A 15,342-nucleotide genomic window follows, 5' to 3' on the forward strand; every position below is an offset into this window, starting at 1 on the left:
TATATATATATATATATACGTTCCTCTTGAGTAACTAATTTGAGATGCCGCAGCTGAGGTTGAAAAAAAAATAATAATAACCCAATAATTAACCAGACACAAAACACATGAGACTCACTACCATGGCAAGTGGTCCTCACTTGATGCCAAGTGAACAAAGATGAAACGAAACTGCCGCCCCGAGTATTAGTCAAAACTTTGTGAAGACTGGAGAAAAATGAAAACATCTTCACCATTTACTTCAAAACTTAAGACAAAGCTGTCCGAACGGGGAACGCAGGGTTCGCTACCCTTCACTGCACCGCAGATGCTTCAATAACAGCAAGATTCTGGTTGACATCAATACAGCATCTCACTATACCCCTTTTATCGTTCCTTTTCCTCGAAAACGCACACATTCCCTCATCGTCCCCCCCATCCTGAACTCACATACACACACAAAGGCAAAGAGACGAACACACACAAGCACATTTAAAAAAAAAAACTCAAACAAAATTCCTAACAAACTCCTTCATGAGCATATTCAACCTTCTCCACATTTCCTACGTGGTACCTCACAACGGAGCGGGCGTTGGCTTAAACCCCAACGGCAAGCGACCTGTCTCCTCTGTGTTCCAATCCATACGACGCGGGGGCGCACGATCACCCCAAAAGTATATAACTGCACCCTTCCACGTGAACATCCAAATAAACGTAAAAAGTGTGGGTGTCGCGATAAGATACTCACGGCGCATAGCCACCGCGCGGTTCATCATCCACTTGATGTCCAATAGTCGTAGAAACTTAAGGGAGTCATTCAGTGGACCAAAAAATCCCCTGCACTGATCGGCTGGGGGAATTTCTTCAAGTTTGGGCCGAACAAACAACTCCCCGCCGCTATGACGGACAGGTGTGCGTCGGATAAGCGCGGCACTGCTACGGCGAAGCATGTTGCCTTTGGTTCTGCTGGAAGTGTTTTGTGTTTGACCGTTTCCTTTTATGGAGGATTATATATATATATATAAGTGATAGGAGTAGTGATGGGAAAGGTATGAAAGTCGAGAGAACATACAACACCGAAGCATGGGAAAATAATTTACAGGAGCGACAACAAGTGATAATGAGAACGATAATGAATAAAGGGATACCCCCCCCCCAAAGCCTGCGAATGCAGTATGCATGCGCAGAATCGCAGGACACTATACTTACTCGGACGACCTGGCTCTCCAAATGAAAAGAAAAAAAAGAAGAAACAAAGGCCGTATCAACCCCCTATTTCAACGGGTGCACGCCACCTGCACCGAAAGAATAAATAATCAAAGCGAACAAAACAAAAAAGGGAAACGGGGGCACCAGTTCATACGTTCATAAACCCATACTCGCCAAGTTTGCCTCTCTCAAGCAGCAAAGGATGCTTTGAGCAGTAATGCGGGGAAGAAAAACACGAGCCCCGCGCCCCGCCACTCCCGAGAACATGTTGGAAACACATAATTTTTGCTGCTGATCTCTGGTGAGAAGCACAATAGATGGCGCACATCCCCTCATGTCCTGAAAGAGCAGCTCACCCATGAGCGCGGCGGTAAGTAAATCACCGGACTCAATGCGTGTTGCGGCGTACAAAGTGAAAATATCCGACAATGCATTTAGGCGGGAAAGTTGAAAGAAAATGTGGCCGGGGCGTGAGGTGTGAGGAATAAAAACCTCATGCACACATACTATGGCGCATGCCACGCGGGAAAAAAATAGAATACTCTCTTCACTGGTTAGGAGTTGAATGAGAACATCCTCAAGACTTAGCTCAATGTTAGCGACGTCAAGCATCAGCACAACACGCGGTTTCATTGCTGTTTCCTCACGAGGGTCATCAGCAGATGAGCAAGGCAACGACTTGCAGAGCCGCCGCATTTCCCCAGCATTATAAATGGAAAAATTAGACTGAGTGTAGCCACTGGAGGCGTGTAACCAACTCATGTGTCTCGTCATCTCTTGTGGGTCCATCCATGGTTGCATATGGCGCTTGATATCACCTTCTGCAGAGGAGCCGCATGAACATATGGGGCATTGGTAAAGAGGCACATTAGTGTCAATGGTGCCTGTCGATCCAAATGGCCGGTTTAGCAGCGCATTCATATGAGGTGAGAAATATGTGACAGTTTTTCTAACACCAGGAGTACGCTGGTGAGATTTGCAGAATCCTTCTGGCTTGACATATTCGGCAGCATTGTGCCTACCACTTGCCGTGACGGAACCTACTGGTGAGGCGTCAGTAACAGCGCCTGAAACCTTATCGTGCCGCAGGCTTCGAGCAAGCGGGAAGATGAACCGACTAAGGTCGCTCTGCAGTGACGTTGAGGAACGCAATGTCATCATGCCTGCAGCGGATGCAGCAGAGCAAACGCCACGATAACAACCTCGGCACAAATTTATTCTACGTTGCTTCTAGCCTTCATTACCACGAACAAATAGAAGGAAATTCACCCAAGAACAGAGCGGAGGCCATTGTCGCTTCCCCCGTCTTTGACACTTAAGATATTACAATGATGATAATAATAATAAAGAACAGTCATATGATGAGTCCATTTGTATTTGCGCACGCATATGTACATGTGCATATTTATTTATATGTATTTATATATGTATGGTGGGGTACACATCTGAAGCCGCTAACTCTCACAATAAAGCCAAACAAATCACATACCAACACTCTTAGCTATGAAGGAAAAAATTCCCCTACGTTGCATATGTTTTGTTCCATGTTGTCTTAATTATTACTAGTGGAGTCCACTAGATGCGAAATGACAAAACACGTGAAAGACAGGTGTAAACAAGCTCCTTTCAGTCTGCACGCATCCCCACCACCGTTTTGAAAGCAGGTGAATGGGAACCCCGTTAGGTTGCGTGTGCCGAAATCTTGAGCAATACAAACAACTAAGGTAGAAAAGAATGTGACGCGAACAATAAGTTTCCAAAAAAAAAAAATGCAATACGTACCGCTATTTAGTCTACGACCGCACATATACCTGCAGAAGCAGGCGTACAAGTATCCAAGCGAAGGAAAATAAAAAAGAAATGCGATGGACCCATTACTATTCGCATCAACAAAAAATATATATATATATCAGCTGGCGGTGACTCAGCAAAAAAAAAAAGAATTAAGGAAAATTTATTTAAAAATATAGTAAATGTCGATCATTCTCACTTACCCAGCAATGCTGGGAACGTCGGAAAACAACTGCTGGGGTAAATCAACAGGAAGAAGAACCGGTGACAACACGTCGTCAGGGGATGCTAGACACGAAATAAAGCGCGACACCGAGTACTCACCTTCAGCAACAACAGTTGCTGCGGCATCCAACTCTGGCATGTAGTGAGTTGTCACTTCTTTGCGGCACAGCATGGCTCCTAATTCGTTAGCTCGCATCTCCAGCTCCAATAGAGTTTCCTCTGCGCGTGAGCGCAGCTCCTCCTGGCCGCCATGGTACTCCAGCAGCAATAAAACAGGGCGAAGGAATGGACGGTACTTCGGTGGAATAGGAAACAAACCAAGTTCTTGTACTAGCACGCAGAAGGCATAAGCCAAACGCAGTGTACGGAGATACAGGTGACCCCACAGTAGCTTCCGCTGCTGTATGAACCTGTAATGCGGTAAATGATGAAGGTTGTAGTAAATGATGGTCGACTCATTGCGTAGCAGTGTGACTAGTAATTTGCTGTAGTCGCTTTCTAGTTTCAGTAACTCCAGCGCTCCAGACAAGTGAGCGGAGGCTCGTTTGCTGTCGTCGAGAGTAAAACCTGAGGAACAAGACACTGTGGTTTTGCAAACATCCTCCTCAGCCATCCTCGCGAGTCTTGAGTATTGACATCGGTATTCGGTGGCTAACCGAGCTAACGCCGGTAAGATGGAATTATTGGTTTCCTCCAATGCTGTCGCAGCAACGCAAAACAAATGTTTGGCATCAACCACGTAATGATCACGATGGGCTGGAGCTGCGTAGACGTCGACCTGAGTTGTGTACTCATATGCACATGTAAGTGGCAAAACAAAGTCCGACAGCGAAAATTCGAGATTGGAATCCTCTACCGACCCCGGATATGAGGTTACTGGTGGTAGCGCAAGCGAATGCACAGCCACTCTCTTCGTCCTCGGCATTGACAGGAGCGTTGGAGTTGCGTCGACAGTTGCGTCGCCACTGAGCGTTTGAGCCGTGACGTAGGAAACGGATTCTCTTCTTCTCTCATGCTCAATCATGGCGTTGCTCATCGCTAGCATCACAAAAACTTTAGCCAATATTTTGCGCTTTAGATGGTCATACTCTTCATTTGCTAACTGTTTCAGTGTCGTTGAACGCCACGCACTTTGCCTGATAACTATTTGAAGTTCAACAGAGTAATTCGTCAAGTGTTCTGAGGCACAGAGAGCTCTGCCTGAGACGTCCGCACCCGCCAAATACTTACACAAATTTAGCGGTGGTACGATGCCCTCCTTGGAAACAGCAGCTCTTTTACCCGAAGTATCGTAACCGTGCCCCTTATGATTTGTGAAAACAGAGGATGGAATAGTCGCTATGCTTCCTTTCTTCCTGACACTTACAACAGAAGCAGCATCAGTCATAACAACCCTTGGTGGGAGGCCGGTGTCAGCTACACAAAGCCGCAAAGGAAGTAAGAAGAGAGAAGCTCCCTCCAAGTCGTGCGGCCGCTGATTCCCTTCCATGAATGCTTTGAGCAACGACTGAGGGTCATTACTCTCCGACAGCGCCTGCAGATGTCTTGGTGCCCTAAATACACCATACGAACACTTCGCGAGCGAGAAAGGTGACATATTTTTAGCGCCTTGTGAACTCTTTGAACTTATATGTTCCTGCAGTTTTTGCGTGATTAACTTCACTGCTGGTAGATCGTCGTCGAAAATAATACACTCCAACCAGTTGCTATCCATATAGAAAGTAATTGGAAGTGCGAAAATAGTGTTCCTTCCCGCCCTTTCGTACAGTAACCCGGCGTCTAACCTGTGGCTCCTGGCCCCTTTACGGGAAGCTGACACGGCGTTCATTAGGGAACCATCTTTTACAGCCACTAGTAGCTTCTGAAGTTCTTGCAGGGGAATGTTCTCCTCATCAGCTCCCGAATTCCTCAACTGGTATCCAACATTTGATCTGTGCATAGGTCTTCCCAATAAACCGGGTACATGATACGGTCCTGCAAGAAACCCTTGGGCGCGACGCGGACACACACCAGTGTGGGTCCCCTCTCCCACTGTTACAAAAGTGTTTCGGGTAGGCGCCCGAGGAGAATTTACTATTTTTGACGGAGTCGAACCATCCTGACTCCCTTGCGAAGCACTGTAAGCAGATTCCCCCGCACATGCAGTTCCCTTGTCCCAAGAAGTGAGAAGGGACCTCCAGTCACTTTGGATCGCAAAACCATACCGGGCATCATTTGCCCCATACATGCGCTCATCCTCAAGTCTCTGTATTTGTCTCGTGTATTCCCGCTCCTGCATTCTCTCATGCTTCTGCACCTGCTCGAAAAGCTGCACGGTGTGCTCATCCCTTCTGACTTCTTTCATAACTTTGTCGTGTAGCTTAGTTGGATCAAGTTCAAGTCGTTCTCTACATGACACATCCGATATAGTACGGCACCATTGTTCTAACAATAGGCGCTGTAGATATGTAAGTTCACGAAAACGTTTCCGCCCCCTGAGCAAATAAACCTTATCCACCTTTTCACAATTTCCAACGTCGTCACTTCGGTTCCGTGGGGAAGAAGGTCGTCTTTTCCGCGTCAGCGTACTTGTGGCTGTTTTCTTGCTATTCTGATGAGAAGCGCCACTACAATGACAAATGGTAGATAGCCTGTCTCCGTCAAGAGGGCCAAATAAGGGCCTGCTGTTTGGACGACAACAACACTGCGTAAGCTGGTGCAGATTAAGTGTGGGTAGGTACCACGGTGGTCCCTTGATATTCTTGTCGTAGCTATACGGGTTCTCCTCCACGCGCGAATTAATGGTATCCAGCATGGCATCAAGTGTACCACCCATATCGAACTTTCGTGTGCTATTCACCGAATTATGGAGTCCTACTAAACTTCCCGTTTGTTGCATCATTTGAAGCCGAAGCTCCTGCGTGCGGTGAGAAAACTGGGTATTCGCCATCTCATTGATAGTCATGGTAAGAAAGGGTAAACCGCTCTCTGTGCTAGCGTTTCCAGTCTTCCTTTCTGTCTTGTTATCAACGTTACGTGTCTCTTGGCGCCGAGGACGGCCCAACCCCTTTGCTGAAGAAACATAGTGGGAGTTCTGCTTGGGCCATTCCACTGGCATGAAGCTGACGGAATTCGCACCTCTCCACACAGACACGAAAACGCTGCTGCCCTCGGTCACGCAAATTCACAACACAGTGTCACACAAAGGTGCTTCAATTTTGTGATTGTATTTGGAACAAAAGAAAAAAGTTTCTTTTTTATTGCGTCCTGTGCTATGGGAACGTAAGAATTGATTCCAACTTCCCTTAGACGCCGGCGGGTGCTCTGTGTCGGGGGTTACGAAAAAAGTGGTCCAGACGACAAAAACGGCAAAACGTGGAAACAGGTTAAATGAATATCCCTAGACTGTTCGCTCAATGCATGAAAACGTGTACACAATCCTTCACTTATTATTTCCGTCCACCTCTCAAATATGGTGTCTCTTACTTCCTTGATAAAGCAACACAAAAATTGGTGGCAACCGTGGCAAGTACATGGGGATACAGGAAGAAGGATGGAAAGAAGAAAAACTGCAGTAACCTTGCATCGGGGCACCACACGGTTCCAGCTTCGAAGTAACAACCGAAGACGAAATGAACACGTTCCCCACCGAGGTTTGCCTAAGCCAACCACGCATGCTTAGTGAAGTAAACCAACACACTCTGTGGTGGAGAAAACGTTCAACAATTGAGCAATGAGAAGCGACAAAAAAAAAAGTATAGTCGCCCCCCCCCCACACACACACATGCCCTCCGCTCCACAACCCTCGGTTACACGTGCCACACGTCATTCCAAGGCACGGCAGGCTGTATAGCGCGCAAACTGAATAAGCTCATCCTCACTATGTGTGCTACCCAAAACGAATGGCAAAGGTTCAATGTTCACCGTGTCATTATGCGAGTTGACGTCTTGTTGCTGTTCGTGCTGGGATCGGTGCAATTCGGCAGCCGTTCGCACGTGGGACCAGCCCTCCGAAATAATTAAAATCTTTCTGTGGATCCCCAAAGGCGTATCGCTCCTACACGCCCCATCTGCCTCCGTATCCATTCTACACAGGCATTGCAATAATGCGTTAAATGTATACACACCGGCATCGGGGTACCACAAACTATCATCGTGCTGAATACTGGGGTTTTTATCGACACCTCCTACCGATTCCTCAGTTGAGCACCCGCCAACCTCTTCGAGGTCCCGCCATCGAACTCCAATGGCGGCACTCACAACGCCCAGCACCTCGTTGTGACGCTCACAAAGCATGGTTCTTACGATGTCTCGTATACGCCTCATGTGGTATCCAACGGCCACGTTATGACGAGTATGCGAATACAATACGAGCGCAACCAACCGCCGGGGAACAGTTGTGGCACTCTGCTCAGATGGACGATGGTGTATCAGGCACTTATGAAGGAGGGACAGTGCCTCACGTGCCCCCTGCAGGCAAAACTGAACATCTCTTTGTATTGTATCGAATGGCACTTCAGTTGTACCGTTATATTTTTCTTGATCACACTGGCTCGTGAAACGACTACTCAGCCGCCTGTGGAAGCGGACATCATCTCTAACACCAACTATCTCATTTCCACTAGGCGGCAGACCTGAAGCAGTATCCCCGCTATTAGAAACCCACTGTGGGGATTTAACGCCTTTTGACTCAAGAGACGCATCCTCTAACTTATGGGCTAAGTGTCGTAACAAGAAGCCCTCAATATCCGCCGGTTTTAAGTTAAGGCTTTCGGTAACGGAGGGTCGTCCACTGGCAGGCGTTGTTTGGCTCTCTCCAGGGAAATGCGTTGTGGCCGCGCAGCGTCGCTGAATGCATTTGGGCACACTGCTTTTCTTGGCACAAAGCATCGTCAACCGTGGAAACGGAAGGAGCATCCGAAACACCAAACTCTCCACAACCGGGTACACACACAACTTTCTTTTCGAGGAAAAAAAAATATCCCTCGCTAAGTTTTAGTGATTTGGTTCGGTTGAAATAACACAGGAATCAAAAAATTAAAAGGGGAAAAAGTCGATGAAAAGCAGAGATGTATTTTTTCCCCCGACAATTACAAACTGGAAAGAAACCCATGAAACTTTAGCCCCCACAGCACTACTACTTCCGACAACTCCGTGCCACAGCTTCCATTCTCCCCAACAAAGCAGCATTCTTCCTCAAAGAATAAGGACTTACGCACCTGCGTATCTTCCGTTTTCACAACTTACGACTCTTCATTTCCTGCAACAGCCTCAGCAGGGGCGTTGTCTGCCTCAGGTACCTGCGCGGAGTCATTACCAATGTCACCAACTACCTCACATACAACCTCAGCCGCTTCCGTTTCACAAGCAACCTCACCGGTTGGGTCTCCTTCATTCTCATTAGGAGAACCTGCACGGCGCTGTGCGTCACGCGAGGCGATGTACCGCTCAAACGCCTCATCCACATCACGTCCCGGGAAACCGCTGCTACGCCCACCCAAACCCCGCCCACGGCCACCCCCGCGCCTCATGTGAGGGCCTCCTCGCCCATTGCGGAACGGAAAGGAATGTCCCCTACCGAAACCTCTTCCTCCCCGTACAGAGTCGGTGCTTTCTTGCGTACCATCATGATATCGATCGTGCTTCCACTTGCCGTCGACACTATCATTACCACCGGCATGACTCTGCTCACCACCATCGGCATTATGCAGTAGAACGACTCCATGATCGCGTGAAAGCGAAACCTTAAGAATGCTTCCATCAATATTTTGATCATTCATGTGCTGAACGGCCGCACTGGCATCTGCTGGGTTACGGTACGTACATAACACGGTGCCGATGAAGCGCCCAGACCTGTCAGTAAACATTTTATATGCCTCCACGGGGCCAAACGCCTCAAATTCAGATCGGAGGGCATTGACGCCATCACGTTCGATGCGAGAAAAGGGAATTTGTGTTATGTACACGCGACAAGTGTTGTCGATGATAAGACTTATTGGAGCAGATTTATGGCCACGCCCACGCCTCGCGGAGAACTCTTCACCATCTGTAAGTGGCGTAAATGTAAGTTTGTTCATTGTTACTGACAGTGGCTAACGCAACAACCAAAAAAAAAAGTGCAACTACTGAGCAGTTATTTACCTATCCTTTATCTGAGATGGGTGCCTCGCTCAACTTCCTTTCTGCTTTTTATTGAAAACCAAAAACTTCTCCCCTCCCCTGCTTTATCAGGTAAACGAGTGGGAGAATTTTTAAAAGAAAAAACAAAACAGATAAAACCGAAACGGTGCCAAAAGCAAATGAAATGGAAAAACGACGCTGAACCGCACTTTCGCGGAGTCCAAATGGTTCTGTCAGCCCATTCGGTGTTTGTGAAAGCGATATTTTGATGGAAAAGACAGAAGACGTTAATGCGGGAATAGCAATCACCACGGGAAGGAAACAGAACGATGAACACGCTACGGCGGGTGCGGAAAAAAGGTAACAATACAACCAGTAAGAAAAAAAATTGAAGCATGTGTGTGGTGCAAACTGCCTTCCTAGCCACCTTCAGTGATGAGGGGTTATGGTGTGGCCGTCCACATACATATTCCTTGTCGCCTTAGGAAGTGAAATCTTCAATCCGTCGTGTTTCTGTTGCCGCAAAGTTAGTTGACAACCCAATCGCGACGTCGACTGAGGGAAAAAAGCCATGTCAAGCATATCATTCTCTTCATCGGTAGCTTCATCAAACAACTCCATAGCCTCGTCATTCTCTAGGTACACGTGACACGTGGAGCAGGCGCAAGAGCCACCGCACGCTCCCTCAATCGGGAGTCCATGTTCCATCGCAACATCCAACAGTGTCTGTCCTTCATATGCTGTCAGTGTCCGCATAGTACCGCAGGGCAATTGCACATGAAGCGTTAGCGGCTTGCTACGTTCCCCACTGTCGTTGCTATGGGTTCGAACGGCATGCCACAAAACAGGGAATGTGTGAGGTCGTTGACTACTGAAAATACCACCGCTACTCACACAAGTCACCGACCTGAGAAAAGGAGTGACAAGAGCTCGCCGTGGAGCAAGCAAGTAGCGTAAAGCAGCCATTGCCCGCGTCACCTTGGTTACTTCTACTGATCCGTACTTAGAGGAAGCGGAGACGTTTTCCTCGTCCTTCTTCTTAAGTGCCCCGGTGTGTATCGGCACCGGGGTTATGGAGCGAAACGTTATAGAGCGGGGGGAAAGCACAATATAAAGGACAAACGTAACAAATAAAAAAAAATCGCATTAAAACAAACCAAACGCTTTATAGGGTTCACATCTTAGTTCTGTCTTTACCGTTACTCCGAGCCTGCCGCCACGGCTGCAAGAAAAGAGGACACCGTGTAATGAGTCTTATCAGGACGCAAGTACACATCACGGCGCCGCAACTCAACCCCGCGGAATCGGCCCACCTCCCTTTCGTGCCCTTCCCGATACAAGTAGCTTACCTCCTTTTCTCAGCTACACCACAGGCCCCACTTACTTTGATAAACGGCAGTTTCTCCCACAAGGTCCAACATCCCTCCAACATGCACTCATTCACAACTCTCGTTCTAATTTGTTTTCCTCATATTCTCCCCCTTGTCTTCCCCTGATCAACTGCTTCCACTGCTAGCAGTCTCTAGCTCCCCTTCGCAATTCATCAGGACACGAATTGTTCGAGTGAACCCGAACTCCAGCACAGCAAAAATACCTACAGCCACCACCGCCGCCAAGAGGACCAACAACTCCATGCTTTTTCGCTTAACCACAGATACATGTGCCACGTCCTCATACGGTCCGAAAAGCACAATACCAGGGGGTTTGAGGCGGTAAGTCGAGAGAGAAACACTCGACGAAAGGGCGCGGCGGCCCAAAGGTGATGACGGCATCACCAATCGATTTTGCATATGCCGTTCAAGGCTTTTAGCGAACTTCAACTGATCGGCACCACCATTAGCAACGGGACTGCGGTGCGACACGGCGGCATGACGCAGCATTCCTAGCATATAAGCATCATTACCAACCCACAGCCGATTGTTGGTCGTGGTGGCACCATGCTCAGGAAGACGTAATAATGCCTTAGCAAAAGCATAAACAAAATCAACACGACGGCCCAGTTGCTTGGCGACATCAGTATAATTCTTGGTTGTGTTGGGAAATGTTGAGAGCGGGTAACGTGCAGCTCTAAACAGCTGATCTGACCGATATCTTCTCGTAGAAGAAATTGTAACAGCATGAACCTGCCGATGTGCTAGCACCTCGTGCTCAAAGTGGAGATCGTAGTGGTGATAGTTCGTCTTTGCGACAAGAATAGTGAGGTGAATGCCCTGCTTGATCGCCGTGGCCTCAGCTAATTCTTTTACTTGTGAGTAATATGGATCGTTGTGGAAGGAATCATGTACGTGCATGTATAGTCTGGAAGAGTCATCTGCGCTCTGCTTGCCATCAGTTGACTCACCATCCACGTCTTCCCCGAAAGTATTATCGCTACGGTCGCTTGTGAGGAGCTCGTCCAAACAGAGTACGAGTGCGTACCGGTCCAGATCCTCCTCTTGTTGGTTGGATAGCCACCACCTTGTTCCTGCGTAGTTGAACCTGGCCGTATTTCCCAACAGGAAGGAAACGCTGTAGGGATTTAGTGGAGCCGCATTAACATTTACACCAGCGTTCTTGTCGGCATTCACCGCAGCCTCCGCATTGAATCTCCACCACAGATCCACTGCAGCAACGGCCGCTGAAGCCCCGCCAGCTGTGAGAGAAGCAGGTGCAACGCCCAGAGTGTCGAAGGAAGCGGTAATGAGAAGACGTGGTGTGTCCGCAGAAGCTTCTTTCGGTTTTACTTTCAACGACGCATAAATATTAATACCCGTAAACGAGGCGTTCGCTGCTGGGGTTACCTCCCGAACACTGTTTCCGATCGACACTGCAGCATACTCGCTGACTTCTAGAGTGGCGAACATCTTCTTCAGTTTCTCAGCAGCCACCCCGTCTTGAGGAAGGAAATAAACAGGGATGGACACAGTTGCGCGAGAGAGCTGGTGCTGCAGCAGTAGCTCATTGTGTGTGTCGAAGGGCGAGGTGGCAGCGACAACCCCATTAACAGGGAGGGACACAAGTTGCTTCCAGTCGGCTTGTGTTAAATGTACCTCGGTGGGAATAAATACAGTGTGACCTGCATGTGCGGAGACATCAGCCGGATTAAACTGCGAAATTGCGCCGCGGAGCAGCCACTGCTTCGAGCCAAAAGACGATTGACCCAACCCTCCTGAGGCATCCGTTTGTGACTTTGCATTACTACGTTCGAAGCTGATCGCGTGCGCTACATCAGCTGTTAGCACAGGTATTGACGCCGCTACTTGAATTCTCACTAGCACTGCCAGTAGTGCCAACGACAAAAACATCTGCGTTGGTAATGTTCGTTGAACGGACGTTATGTGTGTTACCGTCCACTGAATACCTTTGTTCTGGTGCCTTTCTTCTTTTCAAAAAAAAAGTTACTTTCGTTGTCGCCGTTAAATTCCCCAATCAGTGTTAATGTCTTTGCGGTACACGGTTTCTTCCTGGTACTCTCCCTTTTGATGTTTCAAAATAACAGCGATTGCGCAAATGAGGGTGAGTTCGAAACAAAAAAGAAGGTAACTGAAGGAAACGATGTGATGGATTTCAGGCATTTGAACTAAACTTGAGCACTTTACCTGAAAGAGGAGGGAACAAAGGAAGGACGTCTAAAACACGCAGTCTGTGCCCCCGTTAAACCACGTATTAGATGACTACACCTTTACGAACAAAGTAACCACACAATCATACCTACCACCACCAACTGAAGAGGTACTGTGGTACACACGAACTATGCGAAGTGGGATAGCAGACGCTATCACCAAGCAAGCGCTGGTGAAACAAAAAGGCACCGTTAAACTTGGCCACTTCCGCCACTGCTTCCGGCACGGTCATCCCCACCCTCCACCTCCTCTGGGATGTCAGGGAACTTCGGGTTTTGTGGATCGATCTTAACCATGTAGTCCATGGATTTGCTTTTCTGCTTTGACAACTTTCCCTCTGTGAGGACCGGCTCCAACATGTACGGGTCAGGTGGACAAGAATTTGCAAAAGACACCTCCATGCAATCGCACAGAGCCATAATCTCATCTTCCGGCACAGGTAGTTCACCATTCCTTGCTGGATTAAGCTCTGTTGCTTCATGAAAGTACCGTGAAACGTGAAACCCGGCCAGAACGGTGTCAACGCCGTAGGTGGCAAAGTTGATAGCTTTCTGATTAAGCATAGGGCACATTGCCAGAGTCGGGCTCATCCGGTCAATGGCCGCATTCTTCTCCAGAGCCATCTTACCACATTTATGCTCAAACATACGCTTTCGTAGCCGCAGCATATCGTTGGTAAGTTGTTCGTACTGTTTGCACCACTCTTTAAGATCGGCGGATGAAGCCTCTTTAAATCGCATGAGTGCACGACGAAAGCGCGGTATCATATAGTATGTCGCCCAGTTACTGAAAAAAAAGAGATTTGTGAACTGTCTTTGAGCCGCCAGGTAAACACTAGCCACAAAGAGGTGCTCCAGTGGTGGAAGTGTTGATGGTCCTTTTTCTATTGACTCCTTCACTTCCATCTCTTTTAGCACACACCGTTCGCAAACGGTGAAGAAGTTCATACGAAGAGACTTGAGGTCTGCTTCCATCGGGAAATTATGGTAGCGCTGCGGTAACTCCATCAAGTCTGTGGCCTCGAGTGGACTGTGGCCCAATGTGTTTAATCCAAGTGCTGTTGTGAGGGAGCGCAGCGTGTGATTACCATCATATGGTAGCGGCTTGTTGAGAGCTTGCGAAAAGGTTAAGTTAAAGGGGTACTGCAAAAACCGTAGGTGGTGATTATCACCACCCGCACGTCTTGCAAGCTCCATCAGACGGTAAATATTTATTACCTGAGGCGGGGGCTGGCGGTTGCGAATGTAATCAGGGACCATCGCATCTGGTGGAAGCGTTGGATAGTCACGATGAATGTGAGGCGCAAGATAAGGTGAAGAAATCCCATAGTACTGCAAAACGCCGAGCTTTACCTGGTTCTCCAGATAGGCGAAAAGTTGGAGAATGTCATCATCGATATGGGCATCCGGCCTACCGTCAAACAATGTGTGGAAGCCGTCCAGTAACAGAACGTCGATACATTCTATTTTTGTGTTGTAGGCAACATTGGTAAAGAAAGCTTCCAACCAATCCGGGGAAAGTCCAGCTGCAGAAGTCTTGGACACGCGGCGGAGATTCAAGCGAGCTAGTTGTTCATCGCTCAGCTCACTTATACGGAACCCAGACTTCAGCTGCATAGAGGGAAGTGAAGATGCCTTGTAGCGCTCAAAGATAGGGACGATACGATTTCGAACCACAGCAGTATTGGAGGACTCCACTTGTGTAATTTCCTCCTGAAATGGCTGCTGCTTAATAACACCACAACGACAAACAACAACAAAACCTTCACGATCGAGCTCGAATGCTTGCAGGGCTTCATAGAAGGCACGAGCGATACTCTGATGAACGTCAGACATGCTTCCGTCAAGTTCAAAAACGTTGCACCCTTTGATTATCTGCAACTGCAACGACTCCACAGCCTCGTTAATATCATTCGGCATCTTGCAAGTGGCGCAGCCCAGCCTAGAAAGATGCCATCCCACTGGTGATGGACAAATGTGACGCCAATTCTCAAATACAGTAGACCTATCGCACGTGTATTTGGTACCGCGAGCTGTAGCCCTCCCAAGTATGGGTACCGCTTTGGACTCCCGCGCATCCGCCTGCCCCTGAGGTCCTAACATGCCACGAATGGCGCTCTGTGCCCGATTCCCGTATAACCCGTTAATTCCTGTCGTTTCGCCCGTCCGGCCGCCGGGTTCAATACTGCCACCCTGATCGACACGAGGGCGTCGCCCTGGTTGTTGGCCGTCTACGCCGCTGTGAGACACCCGACGCACGTGAATACCATAACAAGTAAAGACCAAAGTGGCAGTCCGTCGCCAACCAAGTGCATGACGCGAGCAGCTTCTCATCACAGCCGAATACGTGTGAACTGCTACAAAGCTGCTCAAAGGAGCGGGTACACACTAGAGAAACCGGGTGGACGGCAGTTCGCACTATTCGCTACGATGTTGAG

General features: G+C 48.4%; 8 protein-coding genes across 8 annotated transcripts, besides 3 other annotated features; all 8 read right to left on the bottom strand.

Annotated features, from left to right (window-relative positions):
• Nucleotides 1-18: part of a microsatellite that runs on past the window's edge.
• Nucleotides 1-15,342: part of a sequence feature (sequence corresponds to BAC RPCI93-29K4) that runs on past both edges of the window.
• On the bottom strand, nucleotides 555-929 carry Tb927.7.840 (hypothetical protein, conserved; the record flags this gene model as incomplete). The annotated part of the gene is made up of 1 exon (XM_840615.1): nucleotides 555-929. The coding sequence occupies one exon, from the start codon at nucleotides 927-929 to the stop codon at nucleotides 555-557; it is 375 nt and encodes a 124-aa protein (XP_845708.1).
• On the bottom strand, nucleotides 1,345-2,349 carry Tb927.7.850 (hypothetical protein, conserved; the record flags this gene model as incomplete). The annotated part of the gene is made up of 1 exon (XM_840616.1): nucleotides 1,345-2,349. The coding sequence occupies one exon, from the start codon at nucleotides 2,347-2,349 to the stop codon at nucleotides 1,345-1,347; it is 1,005 nt and encodes a 334-aa protein (XP_845709.1).
• Nucleotides 2,576-2,619: a microsatellite.
• Tb927.7.860 (hypothetical protein, conserved) lies at nucleotides 3,179-6,301 on the bottom strand (the record flags this gene model as incomplete). The annotated part of the gene is made up of 1 exon (XM_840617.1): nucleotides 3,179-6,301. The coding sequence occupies one exon, from the start codon at nucleotides 6,299-6,301 to the stop codon at nucleotides 3,179-3,181; it is 3,123 nt and encodes a 1,040-aa protein (XP_845710.1).
• Tb927.7.870 (hypothetical protein, conserved) lies at nucleotides 7,009-8,100 on the bottom strand (the record flags this gene model as incomplete). Its single annotated transcript, XM_840618.1, has 1 exon — nucleotides 7,009-8,100. One exon carries the CDS (start codon nucleotides 8,098-8,100, stop codon nucleotides 7,009-7,011), a length of 1,092 nt encoding a protein of 363 aa, XP_845711.1.
• On the bottom strand, nucleotides 8,427-9,260 carry Tb927.7.880 (RNA-binding protein, putative; the record flags this gene model as incomplete). The annotated part of the gene is made up of 1 exon (XM_840619.1): nucleotides 8,427-9,260. The coding sequence occupies one exon, from the start codon at nucleotides 9,258-9,260 to the stop codon at nucleotides 8,427-8,429; it is 834 nt and encodes a 277-aa protein (XP_845712.1).
• Tb927.7.890 (electron transfer protein, putative) lies at nucleotides 9,733-10,269 on the bottom strand (the record flags this gene model as incomplete). Its single annotated transcript, XM_840620.1, has 1 exon — nucleotides 9,733-10,269. The coding sequence occupies one exon, from the start codon at nucleotides 10,267-10,269 to the stop codon at nucleotides 9,733-9,735; it is 537 nt and encodes a 178-aa protein (XP_845713.1).
• Tb927.7.900 (hypothetical protein, conserved) lies at nucleotides 10,800-12,587 on the bottom strand (the record flags this gene model as incomplete). The annotated part of the gene is made up of 1 exon (XM_840621.1): nucleotides 10,800-12,587. The coding sequence occupies one exon, from the start codon at nucleotides 12,585-12,587 to the stop codon at nucleotides 10,800-10,802; it is 1,788 nt and encodes a 595-aa protein (XP_845714.1).
• Tb927.7.910 (hypothetical protein, conserved) lies at nucleotides 13,097-15,238 on the bottom strand (the record flags this gene model as incomplete). Its single annotated transcript, XM_840622.1, has 1 exon — nucleotides 13,097-15,238. One exon carries the CDS (start codon nucleotides 15,236-15,238, stop codon nucleotides 13,097-13,099), a length of 2,142 nt encoding a protein of 713 aa, XP_845715.1.

The sequence above is a fragment of the Trypanosoma brucei genome, chromosome 7 (genome assembly GCF_000002445.2).
Source record: "Trypanosoma brucei brucei TREU927 chromosome 7, complete sequence".
Lineage (NCBI taxonomy): Eukaryota > Euglenozoa > Kinetoplastea > Trypanosomatida > Trypanosomatidae > Trypanosoma > Trypanosoma brucei.